General features: G+C 43.4%; 1 protein-coding gene across 32 annotated transcripts in view; it reads right to left on the bottom strand.

Annotated features, from left to right (window-relative positions):
• The window catches only part of TUBGCP5 (tubulin gamma complex component 5), a 44,984-nt gene extending 29,100 nt beyond the window's left edge, over positions 1 to 15,884 (bottom strand). For 11 of the 32 annotated variants that reach the window (XR_012414633.1, XM_005558906.4, XM_073995218.1 and 8 more), the window contains exons 1-8: positions 15,710 to 15,884; positions 13,168 to 13,221; positions 12,961 to 13,069; positions 8,452 to 8,548; positions 7,691 to 7,770; positions 6,314 to 6,449; positions 2,001 to 2,115; positions 1,233 to 1,322 (exon numbers count right to left, since the gene is read on the bottom strand). Coding sequence is in view for 22 of the 32 variants with exons in the window: in XM_005558906.4 (XP_005558963.2) it covers positions 1,233 to 1,322; positions 2,001 to 2,115; positions 6,314 to 6,449; positions 7,691 to 7,770; positions 8,452 to 8,548; positions 12,961 to 13,069; positions 13,168 to 13,221; positions 15,710 to 15,855 (827 nt within the window). In the remaining 10 variants the exon portion in view is untranslated. Of the gene's footprint in view, positions 1 to 1,232; positions 1,323 to 2,000; positions 2,119 to 6,313; positions 6,450 to 7,690; positions 7,771 to 8,451; positions 8,549 to 12,960; positions 13,070 to 13,167; positions 13,222 to 15,709 lie in introns of all 32 variants that reach the window. The other 21 variants (XR_012414632.1, XM_005558905.4, XM_045395142.2 and 18 more) reach the window with 5 other exon arrangements.
• Positions 15,885 to 17,001: the final 1,117 nt, after the last annotated feature.

The following is a 17,001-nucleotide window of genomic DNA, read 5'->3' as shown; positions in this document are numbered from 1 at the left end:
CCAGCTACTCGGGAGGCTGAGGCAGGAGAATGGCGTGAACCCGGGAGGCGGAGCTTGCAGTGAGCCAAGATCGCGCCACTGCACTCCAGCCTGGGCGACAGAGCAAGACTCCGTCTCAAAAACAAAACAAAACAAAACAAAACATGTTGTCAAAGCATCTCCCCCATATACTTGATGACCCAAAAAGATCTTCCTATTTCTAAGAATGCGAGCATGTCAATATCATAGTTTATGGTGAGAGCACCAGGACCTGGAATTTCAGTAGTAACCACCATGGGCTGCATTAGATTCCTGGCTTCTAGGTACAGGCACAGGCCCTCATTGATATATTCTGCCTATTAAGAATAATCAGAAGCTGCCGGCACGGTGGCTCACACCTGTAATCCCAGCACTTTGGGGGGCCAAGGCGGGTGGATCACAAGGTAAGGGGATCTAGACCATCCTGGCTAACACAGTGAAACCCTGTCTCTACTAAAAAAAATACCAAAAATTAGCCGGGCGTGGTGGTGGGTTCCTGTTGTCCTGGCTACTTGGATGGCTGAGGCAGGAGAATGAAGTCAACCTGGGAGGCGGAGCTTGCAGTGAGCTGAAATGGAGCCACTGCACTCCAGTCGGGGCAACAGAGCGAGACTTTGTCTCAAAAAAAAAAAAAAAAGTCAGTAGGAAATCTTGCTTTGAACTCAGGTGTTAAAAGAAGTGTTGGGGCCGGGCGTGGTGGCTCAAGCCTGTAATCCCAGCACTTTGGGAGGCCGAGACGGGCGGATCACGGGTCAGGAGATCGAGACCATCCTAGCTAAAACGGTGAAACCCCGTGTCTACTAAAAAATACAAAAAACTAGCTGGGCGAGGTGCCGGGCGCCTGTAGTCCCAGCTACTCGAGAGGCTGAGGCAGGAGAATGGCGTAAACCCGGGAGGTGGAGCTTGCAGTGAGCTGAGATCTAGCCACTGCACTCCAGCCTGGGCAACAAAGCGAGACTCTGTCTCAAAAAAAAAAAAAAAAAAGAAATGTTGGACTAATCTACGTAAATCATATGCTAAATTATTTAAAATGAAAAAGAAGTGAATATATCAAACTCTCTCAATCTCCACAGTCAAATCTGGTCTGAACTGCACACCTAACAGTCCGTTTCTAGTCTGCATGTGAAAATGCTTGAACAGTTTCCTTTCATAAAAGTTTTGCTTCTCAGTAATCAAGCCTCATAAAGACTATTAATTAAGTGAATATATCTTACCATAGGGTTTCCCGAATAACCTGAGTCTCAGTAACCAAAACCCTGTCATCTGGAACATACAATGGATCACTGCTGTACAAGTGCTGGTCCCTATAAGACAGCAAACATAAATGTCAATAGAAAGGTTTCTAACTAAGTACATAACTTATCTCAAAGAATATTCGCAATTTAGTGCTAACTAGTCATCAATTAGCAAGTACATATAATAAATGGCTTAAATACCCCCTATATTGGCCGGGCGTGGTGGCTCAAGCCTGTAATCCCAGCACTTTGGGAGGCCGAGACGGGCGGATCACGGGTCAGGAGATCGAGACCATCCTGGCTGACACGGTGAAACCCCATCTCTACTAAAAAATAAGAAAACTTAGCCGGGCGAGATGGTGGGCGCCTGTAGTCCCAGCTACTCGGGAGGCTGAGGCAGGAGAATGGCGTAAACCCGGGAGGCGGAGCTTGCAGTGAGCTGAGATCTGGCCACTGCACTCCAGCCTGGGCAGCAGAGCGAGACTCCGTCTCAAAAAAAAAAAAAAAAAAAAAAATTAGTTGGGTGAGGTCAAGACTGCAATGAGCCAAGATCTCACTACTGCATTGCAGTCTGAGCAACTACAGTGAGACTCTGTCTCCAAAAACAAAGAAAAAAAAAGAATTCTCAAAACGAAAACAAGTTTAAATTTCAGGGAAGAACTTGATTTAAGTCACAAATCAAAGCCAAATGTCTAAACATCAAAGTTTCTTCTATCATCATATTAAATGAAAACTTTAGCTTCTTACCAGACAGCAGCTAAATTGGAGTGCAAATGTAAACTATGAGGAAACTGGGAGGGCCTGGCTGTCCAATACTGATGGACCACATGATGTTCCAGCCAGCTTCGGTCATCTGGCTCATCTGCTTGAAAGAAATGTAATCAGTTTGAGTTAACAACAACAACAAAATACTGGGTCAGTATATCTGGACTTACAGCTCCATTCAAACGTATAGTTGAAAATGACTTTTTTAAAATAACAGCTACCTAACATTAATGTATTATGATCATTTATTTTAAACCACATTTACCAGCTGGGTTCTATGGCTCACACATATAATCCCAGCCCTTTGGGAAGCCAGGGCAGGATGATCACTTGGGTCCAGGAGTTCAAGACCAGCCTGGTCAACAAAGTATGACCCCCACCTCTACCAAAAAAAGCAAAAAAATTAGCCAGGGATGGTGGCATGTGCTCGTTCTCGGGAGGCTGACATGGGAGGACTGGCTGAGCCAGGAGGTTGAGGCTGCAGTGAGCTGAGATCACGCCACTGCGCTCCAGCTTGGGTGACACAGTGAGACCCTATCTCAAAAAACAAAGTAAAATAAAATAAAACCACACATATAGAAACACATACTAACTTAATTAAATGTAATTGACTAGAAAGTAAAAAAAAAAAAAATTGCCACATACATAAAAAGATACAAATGGTATATGTTAATCGTCCAATAACCATTAAGGAAATTGAAACGGTAACCAAAGACCTTCCCAACCACTCCCAAAGCCTCGGGACTGGTGCTAAATTTTTTTTTTTTTTTTTGAGGCGGAGTCTCGCGCTGTTGCCCGGGCTGGAGTGCAGTGGCCGGATCTCAGCTCACTGCAAGCTCCGCCTCCCGGGTTTACGCCATTCTCCGGCCTCAGCCTCCCGAGTAACTGGGATTACAGGCGCCCGCCAACTCACCCGGCTAGTTTTTTGTATTTTTTTAGTAGAGACGGGGTTTCACCGTGTTCGCCAGGATGGTCTCGATCTCCTGACCTCGTGATCCACCCGCCTCGGCCTCCCAAAGTGCTGGGATTACAGGCTTGAGCCACCGCGCCCGGCCTTGGTGCTAAATTTTGAAGGATTAGATAACCTCTATCATATACAAGTTATGTGAAAAAGCACAAAAAGAGAAAGCCACCTAACATTTTATGAGGCTAATATAACAGTGATGCTTAAACTAGATAAAGGCATGATAAATACAATTCATCAAAGAATAAAGATGAAAAATCCTACATTAAAAAAGAGCTAACCTCCTGGGTTCGGTGGCTCACACCTGCAATCCCAGGCTGGACTGGTCTCAAACACAGTGAAACCTCATCTCTACGAAAAAGTAAACAAGTTAGCTGGGTGTGGTGGCATGCACCAGAAGTTCCAGCTTCTTAGGAGGCTGAGGTGGGAGGATACCTTGAGCCCAGGAAGTTGAGGCTGGAGTGAACTGTGATCATACTACCGCACTCCAACCTGGGTAACAGAGCAGGACCCTGTCTTAAAAAAAAAAAAAAAAGTGAATCCGAAATTGAACCCAATCTAATAATGTACTAAAAAATAACATGGTCAAGCAAGTTTAGATGAAGAATTCAAGGATAATTCAATATCGGAAAGTCTATCACTGTATTATTAGGATAAAAGAGAAAAGTTATGAGATTATCTCACAGATAAATAATAGCATTTAATAAAAATTCAACATTTATTTATTATTAAAGACTTCTAGAAGAAAAAAGGGATAGAAGGAAATTGTCTTTTTTTTTTTTTTTTTTCACACAGAGTTTCGCTCTTGTTGCCCAGGTTGGAGTACAATGGCACAATCTCGGCTCACTGCAACCTCTGCCTCCCGGGTCCAAGCGATTCTCCTGCCTCAGCCTCCCGAGTAGCTGGGATTACAGGCATGTGCCACCACGCCCGGCTAATTTTGTATTTTTTTTTTTTCTGTAGAGATGGGGTTTCTCCATGTTGGTCAAGCTGGTCTCCAACTCCCGACCTCAGGTGATTTCGCCCACCTCGGCCTCCCAAAGTGCTGGGATTACAGGCGTGAGCCACCGTGCCCGGCCGAAATTGTCTTAATTTGATAAAGGCCACATACCCTGAACTGATACCAAACAACCATCACACTTAACGGAGGAGTTTCAGGTATAACCCCCCCCTTACGATGAGACCGAGTTGTCCAGGAAGCCCACTCCTATGAGCTGTTGCTTCCGCTACGGACTAGTAGCGGCTGGGCTGGTAGGCCAGAAAAAGAGATTTGATCATCATGTCACAGAGAAGATACAGGCATAAGAACTAGCACGAAGAGATAAAACCATCAATATTTGCAGATGATACTAACGATCTATATAAGAAACCAAATGGAATCAACCATTATAATTAATATGAGAATTCAGCAAAAACGGTGCATATAAGGACAACTTACAGAAACCAGTATTATTTCTTTTACATTAGGAATAAAGAGGCATCATTCACAAAAATAAAAACTATAATGTATGTAGAAATTAATAAATGAACACTCGAGATCTTTAAAAAAAAAATCCAAACTCTAGTAAAAGATAAAAAATTATGATAAATGTAGCTATTATTATGTTAAGGCAATCAAGCCTCCCCAAATTAGATGTATAAATTCTCTGCAATCCCAATAAAAACTCCAGCTGGATTGTTTTTAAATTTTTTATTATTTTGAGATAAAGTTTTGTTCTTGTTGCCCGGGCTGGGGTGCAATGGTGTGATCTTGGCTCACCGCAACCTCCACCTGCCGGGTTCAAGTGATTCTCCTGCTTCAGCCTCCCGAGTAGCTGGGATTACAGGCATGCGACACCACGCCCAGCTAATTTTGTATTTTTAGTAGACGTGGGGTTTCGCCATATTGGTCAGGCTGGTCTTGAACTCCTGACCTCAAGTGATCCACCCGGCTTGGCCTCCCAAAGTGTTGGGATTACAGGCATAAAAGCCACTGCGCCTGGCCTTTTTTTTTTTTTTTTAAGTTTACCATCCTGCTTCTAAAATGTCTACAGAAGAATAAAAGTTCACAAATAGCTAAGCCATTTTGAAAAAGAGAAGTGTTTCACACCTGTAATCCCCATACTTTGGGAGGCAGAGGCGGGTGGATCAGTTGAGGTCAGGAGTTTGAGCCCAGCCTGGCCAACATGGTGAAACCCTGTCTCTACTAAAAATACAAAAATCAGCTGAGTGCCGTCGTGCACGCCTGTAATCCCAGCTACTAGAACCAGGGAGGCGCAGTTTGCAGTGAGGTGAGATCAGGCCACTGTACTGTGGCCTGGGCGACAGAGTGAGACTCAAAAAAAAGGGGGGTGGGGGGAAGAGCAAAGTGGGCTCGGCACAGTGGCTCACACCTGTAATCCCAGCACTTTGGGAGGCAGAGGCGGGTGAATTGCTTGAGTCTAGGAGTTTAAGACTAGCCTGGGCAACATGGTGAAATCCCGTCTCTACAAAAAAATACAAAAATTAGCTGAGTGTGGTGGCCCTCACCTGTAGTTCCAGCTACTCAGGAGGCTGAGGTGGGAGGATCGCTTGAGGCCAGGAGGCAGAGGTTGCAGTGAGCTAAGACTGTGCCACCGCACTTTAGCCTGGGCAACAGAGTGACACCCTTGTCTTCAAAAAAAAAAAAAAAAAGAGAAAGAAAAGGAGCCAAGAGATTCTCCTGCCTCAGCCTCCCAAGTAGCTGAGAGGAAACTTGCCATCTGTGTATTAAGACATAATCCTACAAAGCCACATAAATGAAAAACAGTCTGTCTGTTTCTGGGTCACACTGACACCAAGAGCACAGATTAGAAAGTCCAGAATAAATGCAGCTGTTCCTCAGTATCCACTGGGGATTGGTTGCAGGAATGCTGCAGACACGAAAATCTGCAGGTGCTTAAGTCCCTGATATAAAATGGCATAGTATTTGCATATAACCTATGCATGTTCTCCCTTTTTTTTTTATTTTAATTTTTTTTGAGACAGGGTCTCGCTCAGTTGCCAGAGCTGGAGCGCAGTGGGACAATCTTAGCAAAATCAGTCCTTCTCCAATTAAAAAAAAAAAAAGGAAACATTTAGGGCTAAGAAAGTTCTCAGAAGTATAGGAAAAAAATTACAAAATTACACTCTACATGTATTAGTTCAACATTAATTCTATAGTACTAACACTTAAGCATCATAAAAAAGATTACTAATGATTTTAAAAATTGGTTTTATAAGGATGGTAGAGCTTAGCCAACACCTTGATCACATGGAAGTGATCTCGAACCTTGCCTTTCCTTCTGGGGAATTTGTCTGTTAGAAAATGTCACCACCTCATAACACAAAGTACCTTTCCAACTGATACAAGGATCCAGTTTTCTGTTTTGGTCTTGTTCTTCTAACGGTGTCCTGTCTATCTGAATTCCAGAGTCCTCTCTGCTTAAGGGCAGCTGATCATTTTCCTCTTCACTTTCTTCAGACCAATTCTGATTTAAAAAAGAAATACACTTTAGCTTTATACAGTATAACATTTAAAGCTATTTACATTAAAAGACTAAGACTTTGAAGAAAAGCAAAAACTTTGAAGCAACATGGAACAGAAAAACAAATGAATTTTTTTTTCCTAAATCTCTTGGAAGTGCCTATTATAGGACTAGAAATACGATTATTACTTTTTTTCTATAATGTTGAAATAATAAGGAATGGAATCATTTTTTGTGGCTAAAAGTCCCACGATCACAGATCCTTAAGGGATACTTGTACTCACCCCTTTTAACTTTTTTTTTTTTTTGAGATAGAGTCTCTTGCTTTGTTATCCAGGCTGGAGTGCAATGGCACGATCTCAGTTCATTGCAACCTCCACCTCCTGTGTTCAAGAGGTTGTTGTGCCTGAGCCTCCTGAGTAGCTGGGATTACAGGCATGTACCACCATGCCCAGCTAACTTTTTGTATTTTTAGTAGAAGGGGTTTCACTATGTTGCCCAGGCTGCTCCCGAACTCCTGGTCTCAAGTGATCCACCTACCTTGGCCTCCCACAGTGCTGGGATTACAGGTGTAAGACACCGAGCCCAAACAACTTGTTTTTTTCAAATTTATTTTTTACAAACAGACGCAGATCTTGCTATGTTGCCCAGGCTGGTCTCAAATTCCTAGGCTCAAGCAATCCTCCCGCCCCTCAAAGTGCTGAGATTACAGATGTGAGCCACCATGCCCAGCCTCTTTTAACTTTTTTTTTTTTTTTTTTTTTTTGTTTTTTGTTTTTTTTTTGAGACAGAGTCTTGCTCTGTTGCCCGGGCTGGAGTGGCCGGATCTCAGCTCACTGCAAGCTCCGCCTCCCGGGTTCACGCCATTCTCCTGCCTCAGCCTCCCGAGTAGCTGGGACTATAGGCGCCCACCACCGCGCCCGGCTAATTTTTTGTATTTTTTAGTAGAGACGGGGTTTCACCGTGTTAACCAGGATGGTCTCGATCTCCTGACCTCGTGATCCGCCCGTCTCGGCCTCCCAAAGTGCTGGGATTACAGGCTTGAGCCACCGCGCCCGGCCTTAACTTTTTAATACTAATGATTTGGTGCAAAATCCTAACCAGGCTTCCATAATAAATGACTCTAGCTTAGTAAGAGTGTTCCTGTTTTAGCTAAGTTGACCTAGGGTGGAAAGACCCATTAAAATCATCTCTATCACCTGGCGTGTATTTAAATTTTCAACAGCAAAACTACTGCCACTTACTGGTGTGTCCATGTAAGGACCAATGTCCATTTCTTCACCTTCCATCAAGTATTTTCCCCAGTCAAAATCATCTTTCTTTTCTAAAAATGTAACAAAAGAACTTCATCAACTTTCTTATATCTACATTTGAAAAAAACCTCAAAACTAAGGAAAAAAGACTAACAAGACTCAAAATACTCAGGAAATAAAAATTTAAAAATATTGAAACATTTAGTAAATTTATATTCTAAAACATTTTACATTTTAATTAACTCATTCTCAAAGGTGAGTGTTCTCTTTTTACAAGTGAAGATAGTTTGTAAACGAATACAGTCATCCCTCAGTATCTGAGGGGAATTGGTTCCAGGAGCTACACCACCCTCCACAGTGCTCAAGGCTGATGATAGAAAATGGTGTAGTGTGTGCATATAACCTAAATACATCCTGCTGTATACTTTAAATAATCTCTAGATTACTTACAATACCTAACACCATGTAAATAGTTTTAAAAATTGTATTATTTTAGATTGTTGTATTATTTATTTATTTTTTTTGAATATTTTTGATTGGTATTTGGTTGAATCTGTGGGTATGGAGCCTGAGAATATAGAGGGCTGACTGCATTTTAAATAAAATTTTATAATTGTGATAGCATCTAAAACAATAGAAACACTTTAGTTTCACAGATTTTTGTAAGTTTCAATAAAACTCAATGTTTACTAAGCAAGTAATGAAACAATTTCTCTTTTACTTCTCATATGTTAAGGCATCTAGTAACATACCCACTTCTTTATCTCTTGGTGTCTCCACATAATTGCTGTTTGAAGGAGAGTCTGACAGACACAGAAGAAGTGACAGTATGGAATAATGTGCATCTGTCTTTAAAACAAAAAAATGAACAACATGAATCTCTGAGGTTGGGAAATGCTTTCGACACTAGACTGAGTAAAGATAACTCTATGACAGGTATGTCCCCACTTTTTTTCCTGGTTTGAGAAAACATGAGTTATATCTACATAATTCCTAACCTTCAAAGTTCTTCAAAGCTCAAACGCATATACATAAGGAACCTCAAAGCCATCTGAAGTCTGAGTTCTATATTTCTAACAAGTGTAAGATCTGAGTGGATGAGAGCTTTTATTTCTAAAATGACGGAAATGTCTTTAGAATGTAATATTATGGTTAAAAGTTATTCTCCTGTGGCAATATGTATCATGAAGCTTAAACATGGCTGATAGTTTAACTCAGATGTACCATATTTTATTTAACAAGTCCCCTATTAATGAAATTTACATTTTTTCACAATCTTTTGCTATCACAAACTTATGTTGTTTCATTTTTTCCCCCCCGAGATGGAGTTTCACTTTGTTGCCCAGGGTGGAGTACAATAGTGCAATCTCAGCTCACCACAACCTCTGCCTCCCCGGGTTCAACTGATTCTCCTGCCTCAGCCTCCAGAGTAGCTGAGATTATAGGTACACGCCACCACGCTCAGGTAACTTTTGTATTTTTAGTAGAGATGGGGTTTCACCACGTTGGCCAGGCTGGTCTTGAACTCCTGACCTTGTGATCTGCCTGCCTCGGCCTCCCAAAGTGCTGGGATTACAGGCGTGGGCCACCACACCTGGCTGTTGTTTCATAATTATGAGAGTTTACTTGTATAATAAATTCCTAAAAAGTGAAATGCTAACTCAAAGAGTGTTTGCATTTGGAATTTTGAGAAATAATGTCAAAATATCTTCCATACACATGACACAAACATACATACATATAGAATTACCTGCTTCCTACACCTTTTATTAATCAGATCAGTGAAAAATGTTATCTCAGTGTTGCTTTAATTTGCATTTATCTTATGAAATGGTAGGCACTTTTCCATAAGCTTAAAATTATTGATTTTCCTTTATTGGGTATTACTCTCCTTTGTTCAAGTTTCTATTTGATTGGCAGTCTTTCCTTATTTATATGATTGATTTTTAAATTGGGATATAAGCAGTGTGGGAAAGCATTAACTCAGGAAGCCCGAATTGCCAAAGCCTTCAGCATCCCCCAAAAGGGCTTCTTTTCACAAATAAGCCTTGGCCAGCTTGTGGTGACTGAGCTCTTGAAATATCTGAACTGGCAAAAGTGTTCTGTATGTTCAAATCTTGAACCATGTTGTACTAGTCTGTTTATACAGTTTGTGCAAACAGTGTGACTGAAGGTGAACACCTGCTTTCCTTTGAAGGCTCTGGAACTTCAGTAATTGTGGTCAGTCACGCAGGTCCTATGCCTAAGAGATAAGCCCCCAGTAAAAGCCCTGGAGTCCTGGGCTCAGGTATCCAGGTAGACAACACTGGCCACCTGGCAGTATGTCAGAAGAGATAGAGCAAGCATCCAAACCAGACTCATATACGGCAGGGATGTTGGAATTATCAGACTGGGAATTGAAAACAACTATGATTAATATACTAAGAGTGCTAATGAAAAATGTGGATAACGGCCGGGCGCGGTGGCTCAAGCCTGTAATCCCAGCACTTTGGGAGGCCGAGACGGGCGGATCACAAGGTCAGGAGATCGAGACCATCCTGGCTAACCCGGTGAAACCCCGTCTCTACTAAAAAATACAAAAAACTAGCCAGGCGAGGTGGCGGGCGCCTGTAGTCCCAGCTACTTGGGAGGCTGAGGCAGGAGAATGGCGTAAACCCAGGAGGCAGAGCTTGCAGTGAGCTGAGATCCGGCCACTGCACTCCAGCCTGGGCGACAGAGGGAGACTCTGTCTCAAAAAAAAAAAAAAAAAAAAAAAAAGAAAAATGTGGATAACAAGAAGAACAGATGAGTATATAAGTGGTGAGATGGAAACTCTAAGAAAGAATCGAAGTGTTCCAAATGAAAAACAAAGTGTCAGAAATGAAGAATGCTTCCGATAGGCTCATCCAGTAGACTGGCACGAGCTTGAAAATATATCAACAAAGAAGGCCGGGATGACTTACGCCTGTAATCCCAGAGTTTTGGAACAAAGGTGGGCAGATCACTTGAGGTCAGGAGTTCGAGACCACCCTGGCCAACATGGCGAAACCTCGTCTCTACTAAAAACACAAAAATTAGCTGGGCGAGGTGGTGTATGCTTGTAATCCCAGCTACTCTGGAGGCTGAGGCAGAAGAATTCCTTGAACCTGGGAGGCTGAGGCTGCAGTGAGCCGAGATTGCACCATTTCACTCCAGCCTGGGCAACAGAGCAAGATTCCGCCTCAAAAAAATAAAAATAAAAAAAAAGGAAAGAAAAAAAATTAACGAAATTGAAAACAGGAAACAATAATAGACAGCAAAACCAAAAACTGATTCGCTGAAGAAAGTAATAACATTAATGAATCTCTAGACATACTAACCACAATAAAAAGAGAGAATATACACATTACTAAAATCAGAAACTAAAGAGGGATCGTCACTACTGATCCCATGGACATTAAAAGGATAATAAAGAAGCTGGGCGTGGTGGCTCATGCCTGTAATCCCAGCACTTTGGGAGCCCAAGGCAGGTGGACTGCTTGAGGTCAAGAGTTCGGGACCAGCCTGGCCAACATGGTGAAACCCTGTCTCTACTAAAAATACAAAAAAATTAGCTGGGCATGGTGGTGGGACCTGTAATCCCAGCTACTCAGAAAGCTGAAGCAGGAGAATCACTTGAACCTGGGAAGCAGGAGTTGCAATGACTCAAGACTGCGCCACTGCACTCTAAGCCTAGGCAACAGAGTGACACTCGGTCTTAAAAAAAAAAAAAAAAAAAGAAAAAGGAAAAACGTGTGAAGTTATGGCTACACTATATAGCAATCTCCAACCTTTTTGGCACCAGGGACCACTTTTGTGGAAGACAATTTTTCCATGGACTGTTGGGTGGGGGGTTGGTTTCAGGATTAAACTGTTCCACCTCAGATCATTAGGCATTAGATTGTCATAAGGAGCATGCAACCTAGATCCTCACATGTGCAGTTTACAATGGGGTTTGCTCTCCTATGAGAATCTAATGCCACCGCTGATCTGACAGGAGGTGGAGCTGAGGCGGTCATGCTCACTCACCCCAGTCACCTCCTGCCGTGCAGCCTAGTTCCTAGCAGGCATGTCGGTACTCGTTCATCATGTGGGGGTTGGAGACCTCTGCTATAACAAACACATCTAAGATGCCACATAGCAAGAGAAAAGGAAAACCAATCCACCTTGTGTAAGTGGGTGGGGGCTGTGGACAGAGTGGGGATAGTGAAGCAGACAAGACTGCACAGATTTACTGATTCCTTCAACAAACATGCATTGTCCACTGTGCCCTAGGTGTCCGGGAACAAAGAGCCCTATGCCTGTAAAATGTGCATTTTAAAGGGGGAGACAAGAAAGGAACTATAAAGAAGTGAAATATGTAGCATGTGTGGAGACAGTGCTTAATATTAAAAGGGAAAAGGGAAAGAACTACGTAGGCACAAGCTGTGCCACAGCAGAGCTAGGGAATGTGGTCCCTCTGCGTTCAAGGAACCCACAGCTGTTTCCATATGCTTGCCATCTTTGGTTTGACCTCTAAGGGGCTAGAGACTGAGCAGATAAGGTCAGCCACACTGGGCTCTGCTTGCTTATGTGACCCACCCCCCAATAAAAATGCTGGTCACCAAGGCTCAGCTGAGTGGCCCTGGGGGGAGTGGAGGGGCAACATTTTGCACATGTTGTCATATACCGTTACTGAGAGAATTAAGTGCATCCCCAGGTGACTCCACTGCAAAGGAACATCTGGACATGCGTGCCTAGCTTCTCCTAGACTTTGCTCTAAGCACCTCTTCCCTCTGATGATTTTAATCTGTATCCTTTCACTGTAATAAACTATTAACAGTAAGGATAACAGCTTTTTTGAGTTCTGTGAATCCTTGGAGCAAAGCATTATGCCAAAAGGTGGTCTTGGGGAATCCCCCAAACAATATGAAAGTATACCAGGCATCTAGTAAGCATCTCCAGCCAGCCACTGCCAAGTGCTGAGAAACCATTTGACAGTTTTAAGATATCCAAACTATACTACTATTTGTATCACTCTCTGATCTGTCTTTCCATAGTAGAACTGAGGTGCAAAAATGATTAAATAAGAGCAAGCTCTTTCTTTCATCACGAACTGAGGTATATCTGGTTTGATGGCAATATTTAAATAAATTTCCAGGAGATCCTATTAGCCAGTAGATAATACTAAAATAGAATGTTTAAATAGTAACAGAAGCAAATTGACAATAATCACATAGGAAACAGTAAAATACACACTGGAGATCGCATAATTGAAGGCATACCTTTATTTCCTTTATGCTGGGAAGTGGTGCGTTTAGAAATTCCTCAGTTAATCTCTTCCAGCTAGCAGCTTTGCTGAGATCAGAATGAATGATAAATTTTTCATAAATTCTAAAACATAATAAAAACAATGATTATAAAGCTATCTTAAAAAGATCTATAAGAAAATACATGTATTTTAGGATGTGTACATACATACACTGACTTACCCTTCTATTGTTTTTTCTATTTTGTGGCTGTTCACATCCAAGAAACGATGAAATCTAATAAAGACAAAATGCAATTCTTATGCCAACTCTGTCACACAGGTAAGTGAACTCATCTCATGGCCCTCCACATCCCCCATATGCTCTGTACTCAGCTACACACTTCCAGAATGGAGTGTACCTTGTCTTCAGTTACCTCCACCAAGACAGGCAAATAATCACCATGTCCGAGACTGTGCAAGCAACCGTTCTCCAGCACACAGGTGCTTCCTGACCCTCCCAACCTTGGCTCTGGCTCCTCTGTCTTCCCATAAGACCCTGTATCTAAATCCAGCTGAACACATTCTACATCAGGTGGTCCCAATCTTTTTATGCTATAGTGAGGCCCACTGAAGCCTAAGGATCCCTTCTCTGAATAATGTTTTTAAATGCCAAAAACGAAATACAAAGGAATCCAATTATACTGGGGTACAGTTGTCAAATATTTCAAGAAGTTTATGATATGGCAAGAAATGTTATTTATGAAAGTATTAAATAACAAGATTTAGCAGTAGGTACAATAACTACCATTAAAGTAACAGTAAACAACATTTACAAATATCTACAACTCTGATGTGAAAACAGTATGTGAATTCTACTGGCGATAAAGTCACAGGTAGGCTAATACTACTATGGTTTGCTGCCTTCATTTATAATGGAAGGAGATGCTACTTTTCAGTTAGAGATTAGTATAATTTTTTCCTCATCCAAATTAACAAATATCTGAATTATATCTCCAGATCCCAAGGTTAAAATCCCTTTTATCTCTGTCTTTTTTTAAAGACAGAGGCTATATCTTACTCATCTTTGAATTTCTAGGGCCTAGAATTCTAAATGGCCACAATTTTTTTTTTTTTTTTTTTTTTTTTTTTGAGACGGAGTCTCGCTCTGTCGCCCAGGCTGGAGTGCAGTGGCGCGATCTCGGCTCACTGCAAGCTCCGCCTCCCGGGTTCACGCCATTCTCCTGCCTCAGCCTCCCGAGTAGCTGGGACTACAGGCGCCCGCCACCTCGCCCGGCTAGTTTTTTTGTATTTTGTAGTAGAGACGGGGTTTCACCGTGTTAGCCAGGATGGTCTCGATCTCCTGACCTCGTGATCCGCCCGTCTCGGCCTCCCAAAGTGCTGGGATTACAGGCTTGAGCCACCGCGCCCGGCCAATGGCCACAATTTTCAACAATGTAAACATGAACTATTCATTTTTCTGATGGTTTAAAGCATCATAAAATTATAGCATAGCCTATGCAACTAATGTATATGTATATAACATAGCCTATGCAAAAATTGTTTCCCATTTTTTAGTATCAAAGCCAGCAATCTGTACTTAAAAGAAAAAAATTACAATACTGAGAAACACATGAATCTAGTCCAGTAAATGGGTGAATGGTACACCACTTTACCTATTATAATTTAGTTCCTGAAACCTGTGAATGGAAACAGTAACCTCTAATGTCTCTCCCACCTCTAAAATGATGACCATCTGCCTACTGTCATTTAGAAATATTAGTAAAAAAAACTTGAATTTCAGCATTTAAGTTTTTGTGTTGTATAACCTATTTCACACATTGTTTATTTTTGTAAGTCACATTTAAGAATTCAGTTTATTACTTCGGAAACTCGGCATGCTTTAAAAGAATATGAAAGCCCCGTATTCCTATTATAAGCCAACTAGACACTTTATGACTATGATCATTAAAGTAACTAAAATTACGGATTTTAAAAAACTGTTCATTATTCAAGATTTTTACTGAAATTAAACAGGTAGAATATTAACATTAACATTCTCTTAGTAATTTCATTATGGGTAATGACTATAAAAGTATTGTTTAATTTCCCTCTCCCATAAAGAAAAATAGATCTCACTCCACGTATACATCTAAATTCTGTAAGTCTTTAAAAACTAGTTACAAGAGAAACTGCATTAGAAATTGCATTAGCTGACTAAGCCTGCTACGTTGTCAGGCGCTGTGCAGAGATGCAGCATTCTAGTTGGAGTGGAAGCGGAGGAGACAGTCATAACAGGTAAAATCAATGTCATGACACGCGTTTTGTAAAAAGGAGAGCAGGGTGAGAGAGACCTTACACTGGGCTGACCAGGGAGCAGGAGTCAGTGAGAATACAATCTCTTTAATTAAAATAAAATAAAATAAAATAAAAAATTATAGAGATGGAGTTGCTACGTTGCCCAGGCTGGCCTCGAGTCCCGCCTGCGGCCTCCCAGAGCGCTGGGTTGCAGGAGCGCGCCCCGGTGGCAAGAAACCCAGTTCCGCGCTTCCCCCCGTGACGATCAGGACGCGTTCCAGGTAACACACCGTGGGGTGCGCAGAGCACCGCGCCGAGGGCGCTGGCCGGGGGGAGTGGGCGGCGGCAGGGCCTGCGAGGGCTCTCTGAGACCGCGTCCGCCTCAGCCCCATGCCCCGCCCCAGCGCACCCCGACCCCGGGCTGCGCCGGACCCACGCGCGGGCTCCGGGCTGTGTCCCGGGACCCGCTCGCGCGCCGCGCCCCACACCTGAAGTTGGACCAGGCGAAGTTTAGGGCGAGCTGGAAGTTGGGGTCTGCTTCGTCCGGGAGGCCGGCGACACCCCGGACGAGCTCCCGCACGTCGCGCTCCTGCTGCGCGTCCAGCCAGCTCAACGGCGGCCCGTGCCGCGCCATGTTTCGCGCGCCTGCAACGCGCTTCTAACGAATTGGTTGCTGTCGCGCGAGAGTTCGAGGTCCCGCGGCAGTTGCCCCCGAAGCTGGCGGCCTTCTCGCGAGAGTTCGCCTTCCCGTGCCGGGCAACTAGCAAGCTGGCAGTTATTCTCGCGACAGTTCGAGCTCCTGCTGTGGTGGGTACTGCCTGGAGCAGTCCCATGGTGGCGGCTCGAGTGTGCATATTCTGGTCGCCCGACTGTGCATTTTCTACTGTACTCAGAGTTAGTTGGTGTCATCGTGAATTAGATACTTAAGGGTCTCTGGCCAGCCTCGGTGATAGTCAGTGCTTTTGAGAGCAGCCCGTTAGGTGCCCGGTCGGGAAATGCGTTGGGACCTGCCTTTCCAGGAACCCTGACCCGCTCAGCTGCTGAACTCTCCCGGCCATGCAGCTTCTCCTTGCAGTGATGGTCCCCGCGGATCTCAGTGCCCCCATCCACACAACACAATCACGCTACGCACATCCGTGCTACACAACCAGCATCAGCGAAGCAGCGGTCCCGACCGGCTAGCAGTCCCGGCTCGCTTTTACTCCGCCTGCTCCTCAGGGGCGGTTGGGGGGACTTCATAACCCCACCTGGCCGAAGGTACTGGGAATGGGGACTTCATAACCCCACTTGGCCAGAGCTGCTTGGGGGACATCACAACCACACCTGGCCAGAGGTGCTGGGAGGACTTCACAACCACACCTGGCCAGAGGTTCTGGGGGACTTCATAACCACAAATGGCGTGTGCCACCACGCCAGGCTAATTTTTGAATTTTTTAGTAGGGACGGGGTTTCGCCATGTTGGCCAGGCTGGTCTCAACTCCTGACCTCAAGTGATCCATCCACCTCAGCCTCCCAAAGTGTTGGGATTACAGGCATGAGCCACCGCACCCGGCGGTGTCCTGGAACTTTACTGAATTCATTTATGAGTGCTAACAGTTTTTTGGACGAATCTTTGGGTTTGTTTAAATATAAAGTCACATCATCTACAAACAACGACAGTTTGACTTTCTTTCTAATATGCATGCTTTTTGTTTCTTTCTGTGGTCCAATTGCTCTGGTTAAAACTTTGAGTACTATGTTGAATAAGTGGTGAAAATGAGTATCCTTGTTTTGTTCCAGA

This window comes from Macaca fascicularis, chromosome 7 (genome assembly GCF_037993035.2).
Source record: "Macaca fascicularis isolate 582-1 chromosome 7, T2T-MFA8v1.1".
In the NCBI taxonomy this organism is placed as follows: Eukaryota; Metazoa; Chordata; class Mammalia; order Primates; family Cercopithecidae; genus Macaca; species Macaca fascicularis.
Note: the sequence above shows the minus strand (reverse complement) of the source record. Positions and strands in the feature narration are given on the sequence as shown.